A 15227-nucleotide genomic window follows, 5' to 3' on the forward strand; every position below is an offset into this window, starting at 1 on the left:
TCGGGTAGGAGTGAGGCAGCAGAAGTCTTTTCAATCAGGGATTGGTACCGCCTTTGGTGTAAGGAAATTGGCAACCTACATACAAGTTAGGTAAACTCTTCTTAATGTTCTGGTATTTGTTTGTCTCAATTCTGACTGGTCCCCCATGGTACAGTCCTGTGGTCTTTCCTGGTCATTGTAAGGATGAGGTTTAGTTTCAGCATTGTTATTCCGCAGCCTGTCCTGGCTGCACTGATGTTAAGTTAGGCCTCCTCGCTACATATATCATATGTTCACACACATCTAGTATGTGTATGAACTCACAGAGACTGTGGCAGCATAAAGAAGTCCTGCACAGGTTCAAGCCAGACGGGACGGTGGCCATGAGAGGAGAAAGCAGACATGGAGTCCACTCCTAACCAAGAAGCTATTTAGAACTGACAAGCACTGAGAAGCAGAAATCAGTTTTCTCGAATGGAGTGTCATTGTGTGTCAGCTACACTCCAGGGCAGCTCCCAGGCATAGTTGGCTGACACAAATGAACTCCATGTTTGTTGTTTGTTTGGTGTGTGTGTGTGTGTGTGTGTGTGTGTATTTTTTGTTTAGTTTTGACATGTTTTGTCTTACTTCTCATTTGCATGTTTGTTTTGATTTTTAGTTTTTACATTTTTTTTGTTGAGAAAGAGAGAGAGAGAGAGAGAGAGAGAGAACAGAGTTGGGTAGAGAGATACTGGGAGGAGTTGCAGGAGGAGAAAACATGATCAATATATTATATATAAAAATTACAAGTAAATGAATTGCTACTCTCTAAGATAGAGTGGGATACCTCAGTGGCTAGCCTACCATGTGTAAGCCCTGGGCTCAATCTTCATTGCCATAAGAAGGTAAGAACCACTGTGACCTCAAACCAATGAGGACTCAGTCCATAAAACTTTTGGAGGTGGGGAAACTCAAGACTTTATTAAAAGGAGACAAAAATACATACACATCCTAACAGTGGCAGCCATTCTCAGGAGGGATCAACATCAGAAGTGTCACTACTCACAGAAAATCACAGTTTTGCTGGGATCGTCCTCACTTCAGCACCCAGGTGTTTGTGGAAGAAAGTCTGGAGTTGCTGCCACGCATCCACCTGGGCCATGGCATGAGCCCTTGGCTCCCCCCCAAAAACGACTATCATGTTAAAAGTGGTATGGAAGGAAGCCTTGAACCAAGGGAAGTAAGGGGGCTCAATATGGTGCCCCGCCTCTGGGTAGCGGATGATCTGGGGCTTCTCCTTCCCATGGGCCTGTAAGCGCTTGGAGATCTCATTGGCAAAGAACTCGCTCTTCAAATTGCGGTCATCCTGACCCACAAGGAACAGGAAGGTGGTGTCAGACCTTTCCACAGGGATGATGCTCTTCTGGTCAGGGCCTTCTAAAGGACAATTCAGGGCTTCCAAAATATCGTTAAGGCCATCTTCGGCGTCCCTGATCCGATTAAAATTCATGCTCAAAGCGGGCAGGGTCTCGTCCTTGTAGTGCAGTGTTCCAACAGCATTGGCCATAGAGCCATTGATTATGACAGCGGCTGTGATGCCTTTCAGGAAAGAGGCCATGGAGAGGCAGAGGTCAGCCCCTTTGGAAATCCCCAGCAGGCCAATTCCTGGTCCCTTGACCTAAGAAAGAGACAGAGAAAAGAAAGGGAATGAGTGCATCTAGAGGGTAGGACAGTTAGTGGTGCCAGCCTATGGATGGAAGCTGGCCCTGAGCCTGACTCTCACTCTGCACCATCTGGGTTTTGAAAGGTGGTTGATTAGGTCTCTTCAAATCCTTAGTGGTAAATGAGGCTCAGTGCTGAGTCCCACAGTGTAACTAGTCTTTCTCTGTCCCACCTGCCAGCTCCCAAATAACCACACAGAGATTTCTCATTCATTATAAATACTGAGCCTTAGCTTAGACTTGTTCCTTCCTAACTAGATTTTATAACTTACATGAAGCCATATCTTTTAATCTACATTGTTTTACATGGCTTGGTTACCTGTCTTCTGTGCTGCCCATCTCTTCCTCTGTGTCTGACTGGCAGCTCTGCCTTTCCTCTTCCCCCTGACTTCTGTCCCAGAAGTCCCGCCTACCCTCTTCCTGTCTAGTTATTGGCCATTCCACTTTTTATTAAACCAGTCACATTAACACATCTTCACAGTGTAAAGGAGTATTTCTCAACACCATGGTCTACATGAAGCTTGAAATGAAAAATAACAGGTACATTCCTAAGCATGAATTTGTCAAAGGAAGCATGTGGACATGTAAGGAAAACCTTTTTCTTTTCATCTGTGATGTATTTACAGTGGTAGGCACTACATTCACATGTGTTTATGATCATCCAGCAAGCATCACAGTAAACGGAGTTAAGATTCTGGTTATGAGTAAGAGTTCAAGATGCATGTATAGGTACTGGGGAAGGGAAGACGCTTTAAACAAAAAAAATTTCTTATTCAAATTAAGAATTGTTTTTTTTTTAAGAGTGTGTTTAGTGGAATAAAAAAGTTTATTCAAAACCACTGACAGACTTTGGAGAGTGGGGACAGGATTACTGAAGTTACATAATTTCATGATTGTAGGGCCAGTCAATGGGTCTATGTGGGACCAGTGAGGAGGATTTCATTGTAATGTTTACAATACCACAAACTCCCAGACAGCAGTTCTACTGCCTCTAACAGGTAAGCAAGCTTTCTCCCTGTGTACAGTGAGGCTCCTCCCGCCAACTCTCGCTTCTGCTGTTCTTCAGGAGTGGCCTCTTATATCCTTGTTCACACTGATTTTCTTTCTTCCACAGCCATCCCTACTTTGCCCCTTTTCTTCCTTCCTTGTAGCCCCAATTAACTATTCTATTGTTTCCCAAGTGAATGACATTTGTCAGTTAATGGTGTGTCCTGTTACAGAGACTTATGAGTCATTTAGCGCTCAGAACAAAACCAAGGGGTGGAGACAAACTCATGCAAAACAATAATGCCACTAAGAGACCCAGCTCTTCTATGGTATGCCTGAGTCAAGCCAGATTTGTTTTAAATTGTGGTGTGTGTGTGTGTGTGTGTGTGTGTTTGTTTTTCCCTGCCTATGTCTGCGTGTGCACAGCTACACTCAGAAGCCAGAAGATTGATTCCTACTTCCTGGAGCTGAGTTACAGGCAAATATGAGCCACTTGACCTGGGTGCTGGAAACCATACTTTGGTCCTCTGGAAGATCAGCAAGTGATCTTATTGGCTGAGTCACCCGTTCAACCTGGTATCTTCCACTATATGCTGAATGTGCCCGTGTCCCAGGAGGCTCCCTTTCTAGCACACCACAACACCTCACTTCTATCTGAGGTATTCTGTCATCAAACTGCCTGACAAATCAATGCCCTGAACTATCACCCAGTTCAGAAACTTGCTTTGATTTCTACTTTGAAAATGAAGATTTGATTGTCTCACAACGCCTCAGGAACTGAGTTGAAAATCTTATCTTGATGGGTGGATATTTTAGGAACACAGTTTCTAAACCAAAAGACAAAAATAACAACCAACCTGAGGGTGACTAAGCAGGTAGTTCACAGCTTCCTCAAAGTACTCCAAGTGGATAGTGTGCATGCCCTTGGGGAGGTCATCGTAGTTATAATAAGCCAGAGCCAGGACAGCAAAGCCCTTCCCAGCCAGCAGACTTGCTCGATACTCCCGAAGGCCTCCTCCAACTCCGAAAAGGTCTATGATCCCAGGAAAGGGTCCATTTCCTTAGGAAAAGCAAAAACAGAGCCAATAGTCCTCAAAGGAATTTAAGGTTTGTTTTCTAATGTAAATGGGAGCAAGGGAGGGAAGTTATAGAAATCTAAACCTCTTCTCCTACTCTGAAAGAAGACCTCATTGGATATTACAACAGTGGGGCCCATAGCTTTTGAGTGACAGGAGAGGGAGAGAGAGTTTACTATTTTTCAATACCCTTATCAATTGCTTTCTCACATCTATGACCTTCAAATATGTTCTCTTACTTAAATCAACGAAATCTCTTTTTGATGCCTGTAATAAAAATATGATCATTTAATCTTTCAGTTATTATAAAATGAAAGTCCACCATTGCTATACCTGTAAAAAAAATCTTTAAAAGAATTCTATATCTTATGTAATGTCTGTAGATTCTTTCCCAAGGCTTATAATTTTTTTAAAAAAATATTTTAAAGATTTCTTATTTTATGTGAAATAATGTTTTGTTTGCATTCTTATATATAGTACTTGAGTGTCTGGTACCCAAGGATGCCAGAAGAGAAAGTCAGATACCTATAACTGGAGTTACAGATAGTTGTGAGCTACCACGAGGGTGCTGGGAATTGAACCCATACTTCCTACAAGAGCAACCCATGCTTTTAACCACTGAGCCATCCCTCTAGTTCAAAGCTTGTAATTTTCAGGTATCTGTCTTTGTTACAGTTTCTCCTGCTACACTGCGGCCATGGCAATTCTTAAAAAGAAAACATTTAATTGGTGGCTTGTTTACAGTTTCAGATGCTCAATCTATTATCATTATGATGAGGAGCATGGTGGCATGCAGGCAGCAAGTTGAGCTGAGCTGTGCTACTACATTTATCCCCTCCCCTGAAACAGGATTTCTCTGTGTATCTTTGTCTGTCCTCGAACTAACTCTGTAGACCAAGCTGGCCTCTAATTTATAGAGATCTGCCTGCCCCTGCCTCTCGAGTGCGGGGATTAAGCGCATGTGCCACCACACCCAACTGAGATGTGCTACCATATCTTGCAGGCAACAGGAAGTGGACTAAGTTACTAGGCAGTATCCTGAGCACTGGAAACTTCAAAGCCCACCCTCACTTTCTCCAACAAGTCCCGACCCACTCCAAGAAAGTCACACCTCCTAATAGTGCCACTCCCTCTGAGATTATGGGGACCAATTACATTCAAACTACCACACCAGGTTATTAGAATTGGAAGGAAACACAGATGCCCATGAGGAAGTCAAGGAAAGTCATCTTGCTAATCTCCTATCAAAGACCATTTGTTACTGCCTAACTATGTAGCTATTCTGTTTTAAGGCTGTTTGCCAGAGCTGTTTACATTCCTTCCATCTTCTGCAGCAATATTGGGGCCATCAAAACGTGCCGCACTAGGAATTGTTGTGGAATATTATTTTAAGATGTGTTATATTTGTATGTTGTGAACGTTTGTTTTAATGATGCAAAGATATGTTGTATTCTTTTATGTTATATTTATTTAACCCTGTGAACACCTGATGCTCTAAAAAAGAGCTGAAAGGTCTATAGTGAGGCAGGAGAAAGGCTAGGCAGAGTTCGCAGGCAGAGAGAGTAAATAGGAGAACAAATCTGGGAAGAGGATCAAGGAACAAGACCTAGGAGAAGAGGACTTTGAAGGACAGTCACATGGCCACCCACAGAGTAAAAGTAAGATATACAGAAGTAAGAAAATGAGAAAGTCCAGAGACAAATGGTAGACAGGGAAGAAAGGGCAAGACCCTGCACCTGGCTCCTGGAGGGAGGGCTGCTCACCTGGAGGCAGGAAGAGCGTGGCGCGCACACGACCCTCGCGCACGGGCACGCGCCGCACCCCGGGAGCCATGAAGTGACGCTCGTGCACAGCCCGCGCCAGCAGCCGCCCGCAGTCGGGCTCGTGGCTGTCCAGCACCTCCAGCTCCACCACGAAGGGCGTCTGCACGTCGCGCTTGATCAGGCGCCAGAGCGGCCGATCGGGCTCCATGGCCCAGAGCAGCCCCATGGGCTCGAGCCCCGCGAAGCTGCCGCCCAGCGCGGGCGCGCGCGCCAGGTCCAGCTCGCCGTGGGGGTCGGCGCGGTAGCGCGCGTGGGCACGGAAGAGCGCGCCTTTCTCGTCGCGCAGGGCGGTGCGCAGCGTGACTGGCTGCTCGGGGGCCAGGCCGCGCACGGCGATGCTCAGCGGCTCGTCCCAGCAGCTGCGGCCAGCGGGCTCCAAGCTCAGCGTCGCGTTTGTCCGCTCAGGGGCCCAGATGCTCCAGCCACCGGGACCAAAGGGCAGGGGTCCTAACAGCTGCGCCCTGCTCTTACAGCCCCATTGACACAACCTGCTTGTTCGCCGGACAGTGCGAAGCCAAGTCACCATTTTGCTTCTTCACTTCAGCCCTGAGTCTCTAGCGGCCGGATGGGCTGAGCTGTGGGGCTTGGGGTGTTGGAGAGCGCAGAGCCAGCAAACAACAAGATAGAGACAGACTTTGACTAAGGCATCTGTGCTTAAGACTTCGTTATATCCGGAACCCCCTCCCTACTACTGTTTTTCAGGTGCTCTTTGCCCCATGAAGAGTTGGCAGGACTGAGGCTCGCTCTTCAAAGTCCTCTCACCCAATGACACCTCCAGTCGCCAAATTCCTAAGGTTCAGACTCCAGAGTGTAAGATTGCAATTGAATTTCATCAGGTTGTGGAGTAATGGACACTTGCTACTAATCTTAGGACTGTTCTTTCAAAAATGTACACTATGGTGTTTTGTTTTGTGCTGTCTGCACGTGCTTAGCCTATATGTAAGTCCTATGTCCAACGGACTTCATGCCTCATGACCCTTTACCTGGATCCCATACATGTGTAAAAGATGTCATGGTTAGTCCTCTGTACACTGTGCTCATGTTGGCCCTCGAGACAAACATTGCCTACTCATCTGGACTTTACACGTTCCCCAACGTGGACCTTTTTTCTGTCAAGGTCTTAAACCTTAATAACAAGGATAATTGCCCATCTTTGTTATTACAGAAACCTGAAACTGTCTAAGACGTCCTTGTCCCTGCTCCCAAGAAGACAGCTGTGTATGTTTTTGTCCACTTGACCAAGCTAGGAACACCTTGGAGCAGAGAGGGATGCTCAATCGGGCCACAACAGCACATGCTTAACTATGTTCATAGGAGCTTTGTTTTTCATAGCCAGAACCTGGAAACCACTAAATGCCCCTTGAGCGAAGAATGGATATGGAAAATATGGTGCATTTACACAATGGAGTACTAAACAGCAGAAAAAATAACGACATCTTGAATTTTTCAGAAAATGGATGGAGCTAGAAAACATTATTTTGAGTGAGGCAACCCAGACACAGAAAGACAATTATCACAGGTACACACTCATATGTGGTTTTTAAACATAAAGCAAAGAAAGCCAGCCTACAAATCACAATCCCAGAGAACTTAAACAACATTGAGGACACTGAGAGAGACTTACATAGATCTAATCTACACGGGAAGTAGAAAAAAAACAAGATCTCCTGAGTAAATTGGGAGCATGGGTACCTTGGGGGAAGATTGAAGGGGGAAGGAGAGGCAGAGAGGCGAGCAGAGGAAAATGTAAAGCTCAATAAAAATCAATAAAAAAAAGACCTGATTAACAGTGCACCCAATCAGCAGGAAGCAGTATAGATAAAACTACACCCATATTCCCAAATATTATTTTTAAATGTTTGTTTACATTTTAAGGGAGATATGATATATGATATATGAATAATTTGCTGTGGTATGGATCTTAGTTTATTGATACAAATTTAAGGTAAATTTTGTTATACTGTATGTGCATATTTCTGCCCTTGATTAAGGTATTGTGTTTGTGTAGTTCATTTGAAAATGTAATGTATAATTAAGAAATATAGGTTAATAAATAGTCATCTATAATAGTCAAGATTGTAGTCATGTTAGTTACGTTTTCTAGATTTATAGAGATACATTTTAGTTAGTTAGGTATTCTTCAAATCTTTTAGAGACATTCAGTATATGGCATTTAAATGTTTTAAAAATTAAGTACTTTTCATGATAGACACATCTACTCCTGGCAGCACCAATCTACTTCAAGAGGAAGATGGGCATTGAAGAGGCTCCTTATGGAGTTTGTTAGATGAACTAGACATGCAGGATCCACAGAGAAAGGACTGCTGAACTTGCCTAAAGGTGAGACAATACTTAACAGTTCCTGCGTCATGAAAGAGTCTACAGACATTCTTCAGGATACAGAAGAAAGTCACTGGCAAACTGCCAATATAGGTAGACCTGTCTTTGAAATTTCCTGCTTCATGGAAAAGTCTGCTGGATAATTTGGGACAGTGGACTGAAGATGTATACCCCAACGGTACAGAGGAACTTTGGGTGACTGTCCAGGCTGTGAAATGTCTCTGTCAATTCTAGAGTTTTGGAAGTTGCTTACAATGTACTACCTGTTTACTTTCTTTTTAAGAGTTCCTGTGAGCTGCACTGTTCAAGGGATACAACAAGTCTTAAAGCTTAAACAAATCTTATTTATTTTCCTTTTAAAAATTCTTTAACTGTGTTTTGTTGGGGTTTTTTTGTTTTTTGTTTTTTTGGTGTTTTTGTTTGTTTTTGTTTTTGTTTTTGTTTTGTTTTGTTTTGTTTTTGTAGGGGAGCTGGTTCTCTTGTTTTGTAAGCCTGGCTGCCTAGAACTCACTATGTAGACCAGATTGACCTCACTCTCAAAGATCTGCCTGCCTCTACCTCCTGAGTGCTGGGATTAAAGGCATATATGCCACGACAGCTGGCTAAGATTAAGCAAGTTTTATAATTAAGTAAAAAGTACACTAGCTAGCTTACCTTTTTCATATCTTAAAGAATATTCCCAGGGCTGGGGAAATAGCTCCATCCATAAAACACTTGTTGCAAAAGAATGGGGGACCAAGTGTGATCCCCAGAACCCACACTAAGAAGCTAAATACAGTGTGTGCTTACCACACTGGGTATGCTATGGGAGGCCACCAGAGACGACCACTCAGTTACTGTTTATAATCAAAATGAAAGTCTTTGTTCCAGGCAGATAGAGCCATACCCAGGTATTCAGGGACCTAACTGTTGAATGTCCAGGCACAGGGTTTTTAACAGCAAAACCACATCCTGGCATTGTTGTCTGAGTTTTCTGTCCTGCGGGTTTCTGCAATCATAAAGTCCCAAAGAAACCACACAGAGATCTACATTAACTAACTATAAACTGATTGGCCCATTAGCTCAGGCTTCTTATTAACTCATAACTTATATTAGCCCATTATTCTTATTTATGCTAGCCACACGGCTCAGTACTTTTTCAGGGAGGCAGTCACATCTTGATTCTTCTGTGACAGGGTCGGGACTGCCTACCAAGCTTTCCTCTTCCCAGAATTCTCCTGTTCTCATTGACCCGCCTGTCCTTACTGTCTGGTTGTCCTGCTTATACTTCCTGCTTGGCTACTGACCAATCAGTATTTATTTAAAATATAATTGACAGAATGTAGACAATTGACCCACGCCATGGCATCTCGCTTGGTAGCTGCATAGGGGCTTCACAGAAACAAGTAGTTCAGCTAAGAACAGTTAGCTATAGGGGTTCCCACACAAACGCCCTACGTTAACAGGGACATACAAATCTTGGATTTACAGAATAGGCTTGAGTAATTTTTCATGAGATTCTCCAGTCAAGGAGATTAAGTTCCAGTTAAACTTGAAATAGCCTCAGTGAGGATACAAGATGGAGAAATTAGAGGAGGGAGACATGGTGGCACGAGCCAACAACCCAGCACCCAGAGACTGAAATAGGAGGATCGTGAGCTCAAAGGCTCAAGAATTGCTTATTATTTGGGAACTATTTGTATCTAGTGAAATCATTATGGTGAACATGTTTATCACTGTTAAAATTACTTGTGTAAATAAGCTACATAATAATTTATGAAATTTTGAAAGAACAAAATCTTTAGTGTTCTGTGTATAAACAGGAACCTAACATAATTTATTTCTCAGAAAACAAAATCCTCATTCATCCAAAAGAAAGGAAAGAATTAAACTGAATTTCCTTTGATTATTTTAGTGTCTTAATAGTTAATAGCAAAGACAGTATTCTGTTGGGAGCTGTGTGGTCTGGCTTTGGATCAGCATATGAAGGAACGCTTCTTCAATGGGTTTGTTCAAGGCAAGACCCTGGGACAGTGCACAGTACTGCTGGGTCCCTACACACCACACACTTTTCTCTCTAATATTAGTGACTCTCTTGTCAGTTTATAGTTTCACTATAGCAGTCATACATAGGACAGATGTGATCAGTCCTGGAAACCCCATTTCTTTTCTCCAACATTTTCTCCTAAAATCTTAGGGAACTGATGCCTCTCAGGTTCCTTATAGAGAGGCTTAGGCATGCAGGACCCTTTTGTAGGCCAGGGGACAGTTAGAGAAGGACAAGCTACTGTATGCAAGCAGCTAATGGCAGCGCACCCCTATTTCTGTAAATATGCGTTGTTAAGTTTTGAATGATATTGTAGTTCTAGAAAGTATGTGCCTGTGTCCTTTTATGTGTACCTATCACCTTTGAGCGTTGTAAGGACAAGATGTGTCTGGCTCAATATGTGGCCAAGCTAACAAATGCGGAGCATTGTTTTCTGGGTTAAAAGTTGTTTTGATGTAAAAAATGGAAAACATATTAGGATTTTTTCTGGAGGTTAATCAAGGAGGGTGGGAACATGTTTGTTTTTGAAGAATAAATAAAGCTAGCCTGAGCTTTGAGGGCCGGTCACTTGTATGAAACTTGGTAGTTGGACATTTCATTTCTTTGTGCCAAGGCCCATTCCCCGTCTCAGGACCTGAGTCCAGGCTGCGGCGGGACCACAGCAGTACTTACATCTTAAAAGAAGAAACACACATCTGATATCAGAACACATTTGGTGTGAGAGTTATCCACGGGTATTGATAAGAAATTGCTGGGATCACTACAGATTCCAAATCTGCAGTGGCTAACATGTCTCATAGAGAATACTACTTTCAGACGACATACACATGACTTATCTACTTGTAGATTACATAGAATGTGCACTGCAGCATGAATGCTGTCTTAGTAACTGTGGTGTGCTGTGCAGAGGTGACGGCATGAGAAGGTCCGCACGCTTATATCTGCAGTCAGTGTGATTCACAAACAGAGCCAAACAAAGACAAAGACCATGGTTTATGCTTTCAAAACCAAGTATTTTTATTTGAGTGTGTGTGTGTGTGTGTGTGTGTGTGTGTGTGTGTGTGCGTGTGTTGTATGTGGGTACAGGTACTCGGGTACTCAAGGAGATCAGAAGAGAGCTCTGGGTCTCTTGGAGCTGGAGTTACAGTCAGTTGTGAGCTGGGAACCAAACTTCGGTCCTATGAGAGCAGTGTGTGCTCTTTACTGCTGAGCCATCTTTCCAGCCCCTACTGATAACGGTTTAAACAGTAGTAGTCATTTATTTTTTAATCAGCCATTCAGCAAACATCCTGACCTCCAGGACGGCGACGGTGACTCGGCCTCTCTTTCAGAGCTGGAGCTCTTGTCCCCTGCAGACTGGGCCATGGCAGGAGGTCAGCTTGTCCACTCCTTCTGCTTCCTGCGCAGTCACTCCCCTCCCAGACTGATAAAAAAATATGGGGGGAGAACCTCTACATTCATATGACAGATAAACAAATGCACACACACACACACACACACACACACACACACACACACAGTGGAGTCTATTCCCAGGAGGGACCTGCCTTAGAGATGTTAAATAAAACTTAAATAAAAATCAGAGTTTTGCTGGGATCGTCCTCTCTTCAGCACCCAGGTGTTTGTGGAAGAAAGTCTGCAGTTGCTGCCACGCATCCACCTGGGCCATGGCATGAGGCTTGGGCTCTCCCCCATAGGTGACATTAGTACCCACAACAATATTCATGCCAGCCTTGTACAGCGGGAAGTAAGGGGGCTCAATATAGTGCCCTGCTTCTGGGTAGAGGATGATCTGGGGCTTCTCCTTCCCATGGGCCTGTAAGCGCTTGGAGATCTCATTGGCATAGAACTCGCTCTTCCAGTTGTGGTCATCCTGACCCACCAGGAACAGGAAGGTGGTGTCAGACCTTTCCACAGGGATGATGCTCTGCGTCTCTACCACAGGGCATTGAAGCACTTCCACAACATCCACGAGGCCATCTTTGGTCATCGTGGCTCGATCTGTCAGAAAAGTCACAGAAGGGATAGTCTCATCCTTGTAGCTTATGGTGTTTCCAACAGCGACCACAGAGCCATTGATGAAGACAGCAGCCTTGATGCCCTTCAGGAAGGAGGCCATAGCAAGGCCAAGTTCACTCCCTTTGGAAATCCCAAGCAGCCCAATTCCTGGACCTTTTACCTGAGAAAGACACAGACAGAAAAGAAGGTGACTGAGCCCACAGAAAAGCAGGATAGTGGGTGGTACACATGCCTGGACATCATGTGGCCCTGAGCCCGAGGGTGACTTTACCATCCTGACTTTGGTAGGATCATTGGGCATCTGGGAAGCTCAGATTCTACATGCTACTCCAGTGAGAAATCAGAGGTCAAGCCTTGTTTGCAATTATTAAATAGCTGTTTTCCTCTTTGCCTGGTATATTTGTGTATATAAAATCATATTCAGGTCTATATAAACAAAACAGAATCAACATAAGGTGCTTTGGAAGCTTCTGATCCCTATTAATTTCTCTCTGTATTTATGGTCTGGCTCATAAGTAGTGATGGGTACTGAAGTGTCTAACCTGATCTAGACAATTAGCAGCAGATGAGGTTTGAGTCTTAGAATGAGGCTTGTTCCCTTTATTTCCTTACAACCGTTCCCTATCCGTACTGCGACTTCACAGTTACGGACTTTCACCGTTGCTTTACCGTTCCCCTAGCTCTCCATTCCTGTCTCCACGCTGTCCATGCTCATGTGTAGACATGGCCTTGTCTCCTCTGCCTGTCTGCACAGTGTCTACACTCCCTAGTCGTTGCTGACGGGATGGATATAAACTTAGCATATGCCAAGAGCTTCTCAAGTACGAGTCATTTAATGCTCATAACAACCCTGGAGGCTGGACACAAAATCACAGGGATAAGATTATGACAAGGCTAAGGTGATAAAAACTCATGATGTGTCTTGACTACCTCAGTTTCAGTGGGAAATGGACATGGCTAGAGGTAACCCTCTCCCCCGCGGCAATCTGAGATGATGGGTCACCCTATGAGAGATATAAACTTCTTTGTACCAACTTTTTCATGTCCCCTGAGATCATCCCAGTTAAATATATTTTGCTGTGTGGATTTGGACAAGACTCAATATTGGTTGTTATAAAGGTTCAAGCTACTGGGTTACAAATCCATCTTTGACTCAAGGAGGCATTTAGGACCCCAAATTTTAAATTGAAATACTCTAACAGCAAACCTGAGGGTGACTGAGCAGGTAGTTCATGGCCTCCTCAAAGTACTCCAGGTGAAAGATATCCATGCCCTTGGGAAGGTCATCGTAGTTATAAAAAGCCAGAGCCAGGACAGCAAAGCCCTTCCCAGCCAGCAGACTTGCTCGATACTCCCGAAGGCCACCTCCAACTCCAAAAAGGTCTATGATCCCAGGAAAGGGTCCATTTCCTTAGAAAGAAAAACAAAAACAACCTTCCAAATGCCTTGATATCTTTTTTGTTTTATTTTATATTAGTTTTTTCGAGACAGGATTTCTCTGTAGCTTTGGGGCTTTGCTCAAACGAGCTCTTGTAGACCAGTCTGGCCTCAAACTCACAGAGATCTGCCTGCCTCTGCCTCCAGAGTACAGACATTAAAGGCATGCGCCACCACCACCTGGCCTGAGCTGTTTTCTTAGATGCCACAAACACACTCAATCATTTGAGCCACAGAGTACCCTGGACGTGAAACTTTCACAATCGAAGGGCATTCTGGCCTTTTTCCAAAGTAGAGCTGAACTCGGTGGCTTGCATTGTTTCACAGATACAGATATGAGTTCGCCAAAAAGGGTCAGAATCCAGTATGACAGGGATGGCTGGCAATCGCAGGGGACTGTCAGGCAATGGGGAGAATGAGGACAGCCTACCAATGACAAGCTGTCAGAAGTATACAGAAGGGAGAAGAGGGATTTTCACAATGGTGGTGAACCTTGGAAGGAAGCATTCCATGGTCCTCAGGAAAATCTGAACTTTAAAACCAGAGTTCTGATTGGGAGGGAAACACAACTGGCCATGAGGCCGGTGATAATAACCTCCCACAAAAGAGAGACCTTTTATTATAGAAATCTTTGAGTTCTGGAATTTTTGCTTATTACTACTTAAATACGTAAAGAAGTAAACACATCAAAGCATTTTCAAGATTTTACCTAAGGAACCACTTTCTCTGTTTTCAACATCACTTCCAAGCCACTCGAACATGCAAAACTAAGTTTTAACTGTTGTATAAGAAGTGTCACGTCCTTGTCCTCAGACCTTCACTAAACTGCCATTTCTGTCCGCATTTCAAAGGGACGAGAAATGATTGACCTAATCCCCTAGGGCAGCTCTCTGTGAGTCGCTGAACTGAAGTCCCTCTCAAAACTGTAGCTCTTTCACTCTAGGAAAGTTACCTCAGCATCATCCAAGAAACAAAGCTCCATGGCCCTACACATTCATGCTTTCAGATTCCAGACTCTGAGTAGAACTCAAGTTCTGCAGGTTAGAAAGTTCGCCAGTGCTTGAGCTGGCCAACCTTGTCTGAAAGACTGTTCCAGAGCAGCCAGTGTCAAAGTGAACCGGTGCTCAACCACCCGCGGGTCTTATTATCACAGAGATTTCCAGTTTTTTTTACAGTTCATGGGTCTCTGCCTGCCAAAACCGCTTTAGATTCTGCTCCTGAGATGATCTTCAGTTCAGAACTCACCCCAGCCAGAGAGCCACGTCAGAAATGCTTTTTCAGGGGTCACTGATTTCTAAGGGCCCCCGTGGAGAGTGTGGCAAGAAGAGACCCAGTCATTGCACCCCTGAAGCATCCCTGGCTCCTGGAGGGAGGGCTGCTCACCTGGAGGCAGGAAGAGCGTGGCTCGCACACGACCCTCTCGCACGGGCACGCGCTGCACCCCGGGAGCCATGAAGTGACGCTCGTGCACCGCCCGCGCCAGCAGCCGCCCGCCGTCGGGCTCGTGGCCGTCCAGCACCTCCAGCTCCACCACGAAGGGCGTCTGCACGTCGCGCTTGATCAGGCGCCAGAAGGGCCGATCGGGCTCCATGGCCCAGAGCAGCCCCATGGGCTCGAGTCCCGCGAAGCTGCCGCCCAGCGCGGGCGAGCATGCCAGGTCAAGCTCGCCTTGGGCGTCGGCGAGGTAGCGCGCGTGGGCGCGGAAAAGCTCGCCTGTCTCGTCGCGCAGGGCGGTACGCAGCGTGACTGGCTGCTCGGGGGCCAGGCCGCGCACGGCGATGCTCAGTGGCTCGTCCCAGCAGCTGCGACCTGTGGGCTCCAGGCTTACAGTTGGCATCAT

General features: G+C 45.0%; 2 protein-coding genes across 2 annotated transcripts; both read right to left on the bottom strand.

Annotated features, from left to right (window-relative positions):
* Positions 1-911: 911 nt before the first annotated feature.
* LOC148120483 (acyl-coenzyme A thioesterase 5-like) lies at positions 912-6333 on the bottom strand. The gene is made up of 3 exons (XM_087911654.1): positions 5506-6333; positions 3524-3726; positions 912-1636 (listed from the first exon to the last, which is right to left on the bottom strand). The coding sequence occupies exons 1-3, from the start codon at positions 6089-6091 to the stop codon at positions 1031-1033; spliced, it is 1395 nt and encodes a 464-aa protein (XP_087767780.1). The 5' UTR covers positions 6092-6333; the 3' UTR covers positions 912-1030.
* A 4590-nt stretch (positions 6334-10923) lies between these two features.
* On the bottom strand, positions 10924-15227 carry LOC146892342 (acyl-coenzyme A thioesterase 1-like). The gene is made up of 3 exons (XM_085697391.2): positions 14771-15227; positions 13158-13360; positions 10924-12110 (listed from the first exon to the last, which is right to left on the bottom strand). The coding sequence occupies exons 1-3, from the start codon at positions 15225-15227 to the stop codon at positions 11511-11513; spliced, it is 1260 nt and encodes a 419-aa protein (XP_085553517.2). The 3' UTR covers positions 10924-11510.

Source organism: Myodes glareolus, chromosome 11, assembly GCF_982192425.1.
Source record: "Myodes glareolus chromosome 11, mMyoGla1.1, whole genome shotgun sequence".
Classification (NCBI taxonomy): Eukaryota; Metazoa; Chordata; class Mammalia; order Rodentia; family Cricetidae; genus Myodes; species Myodes glareolus.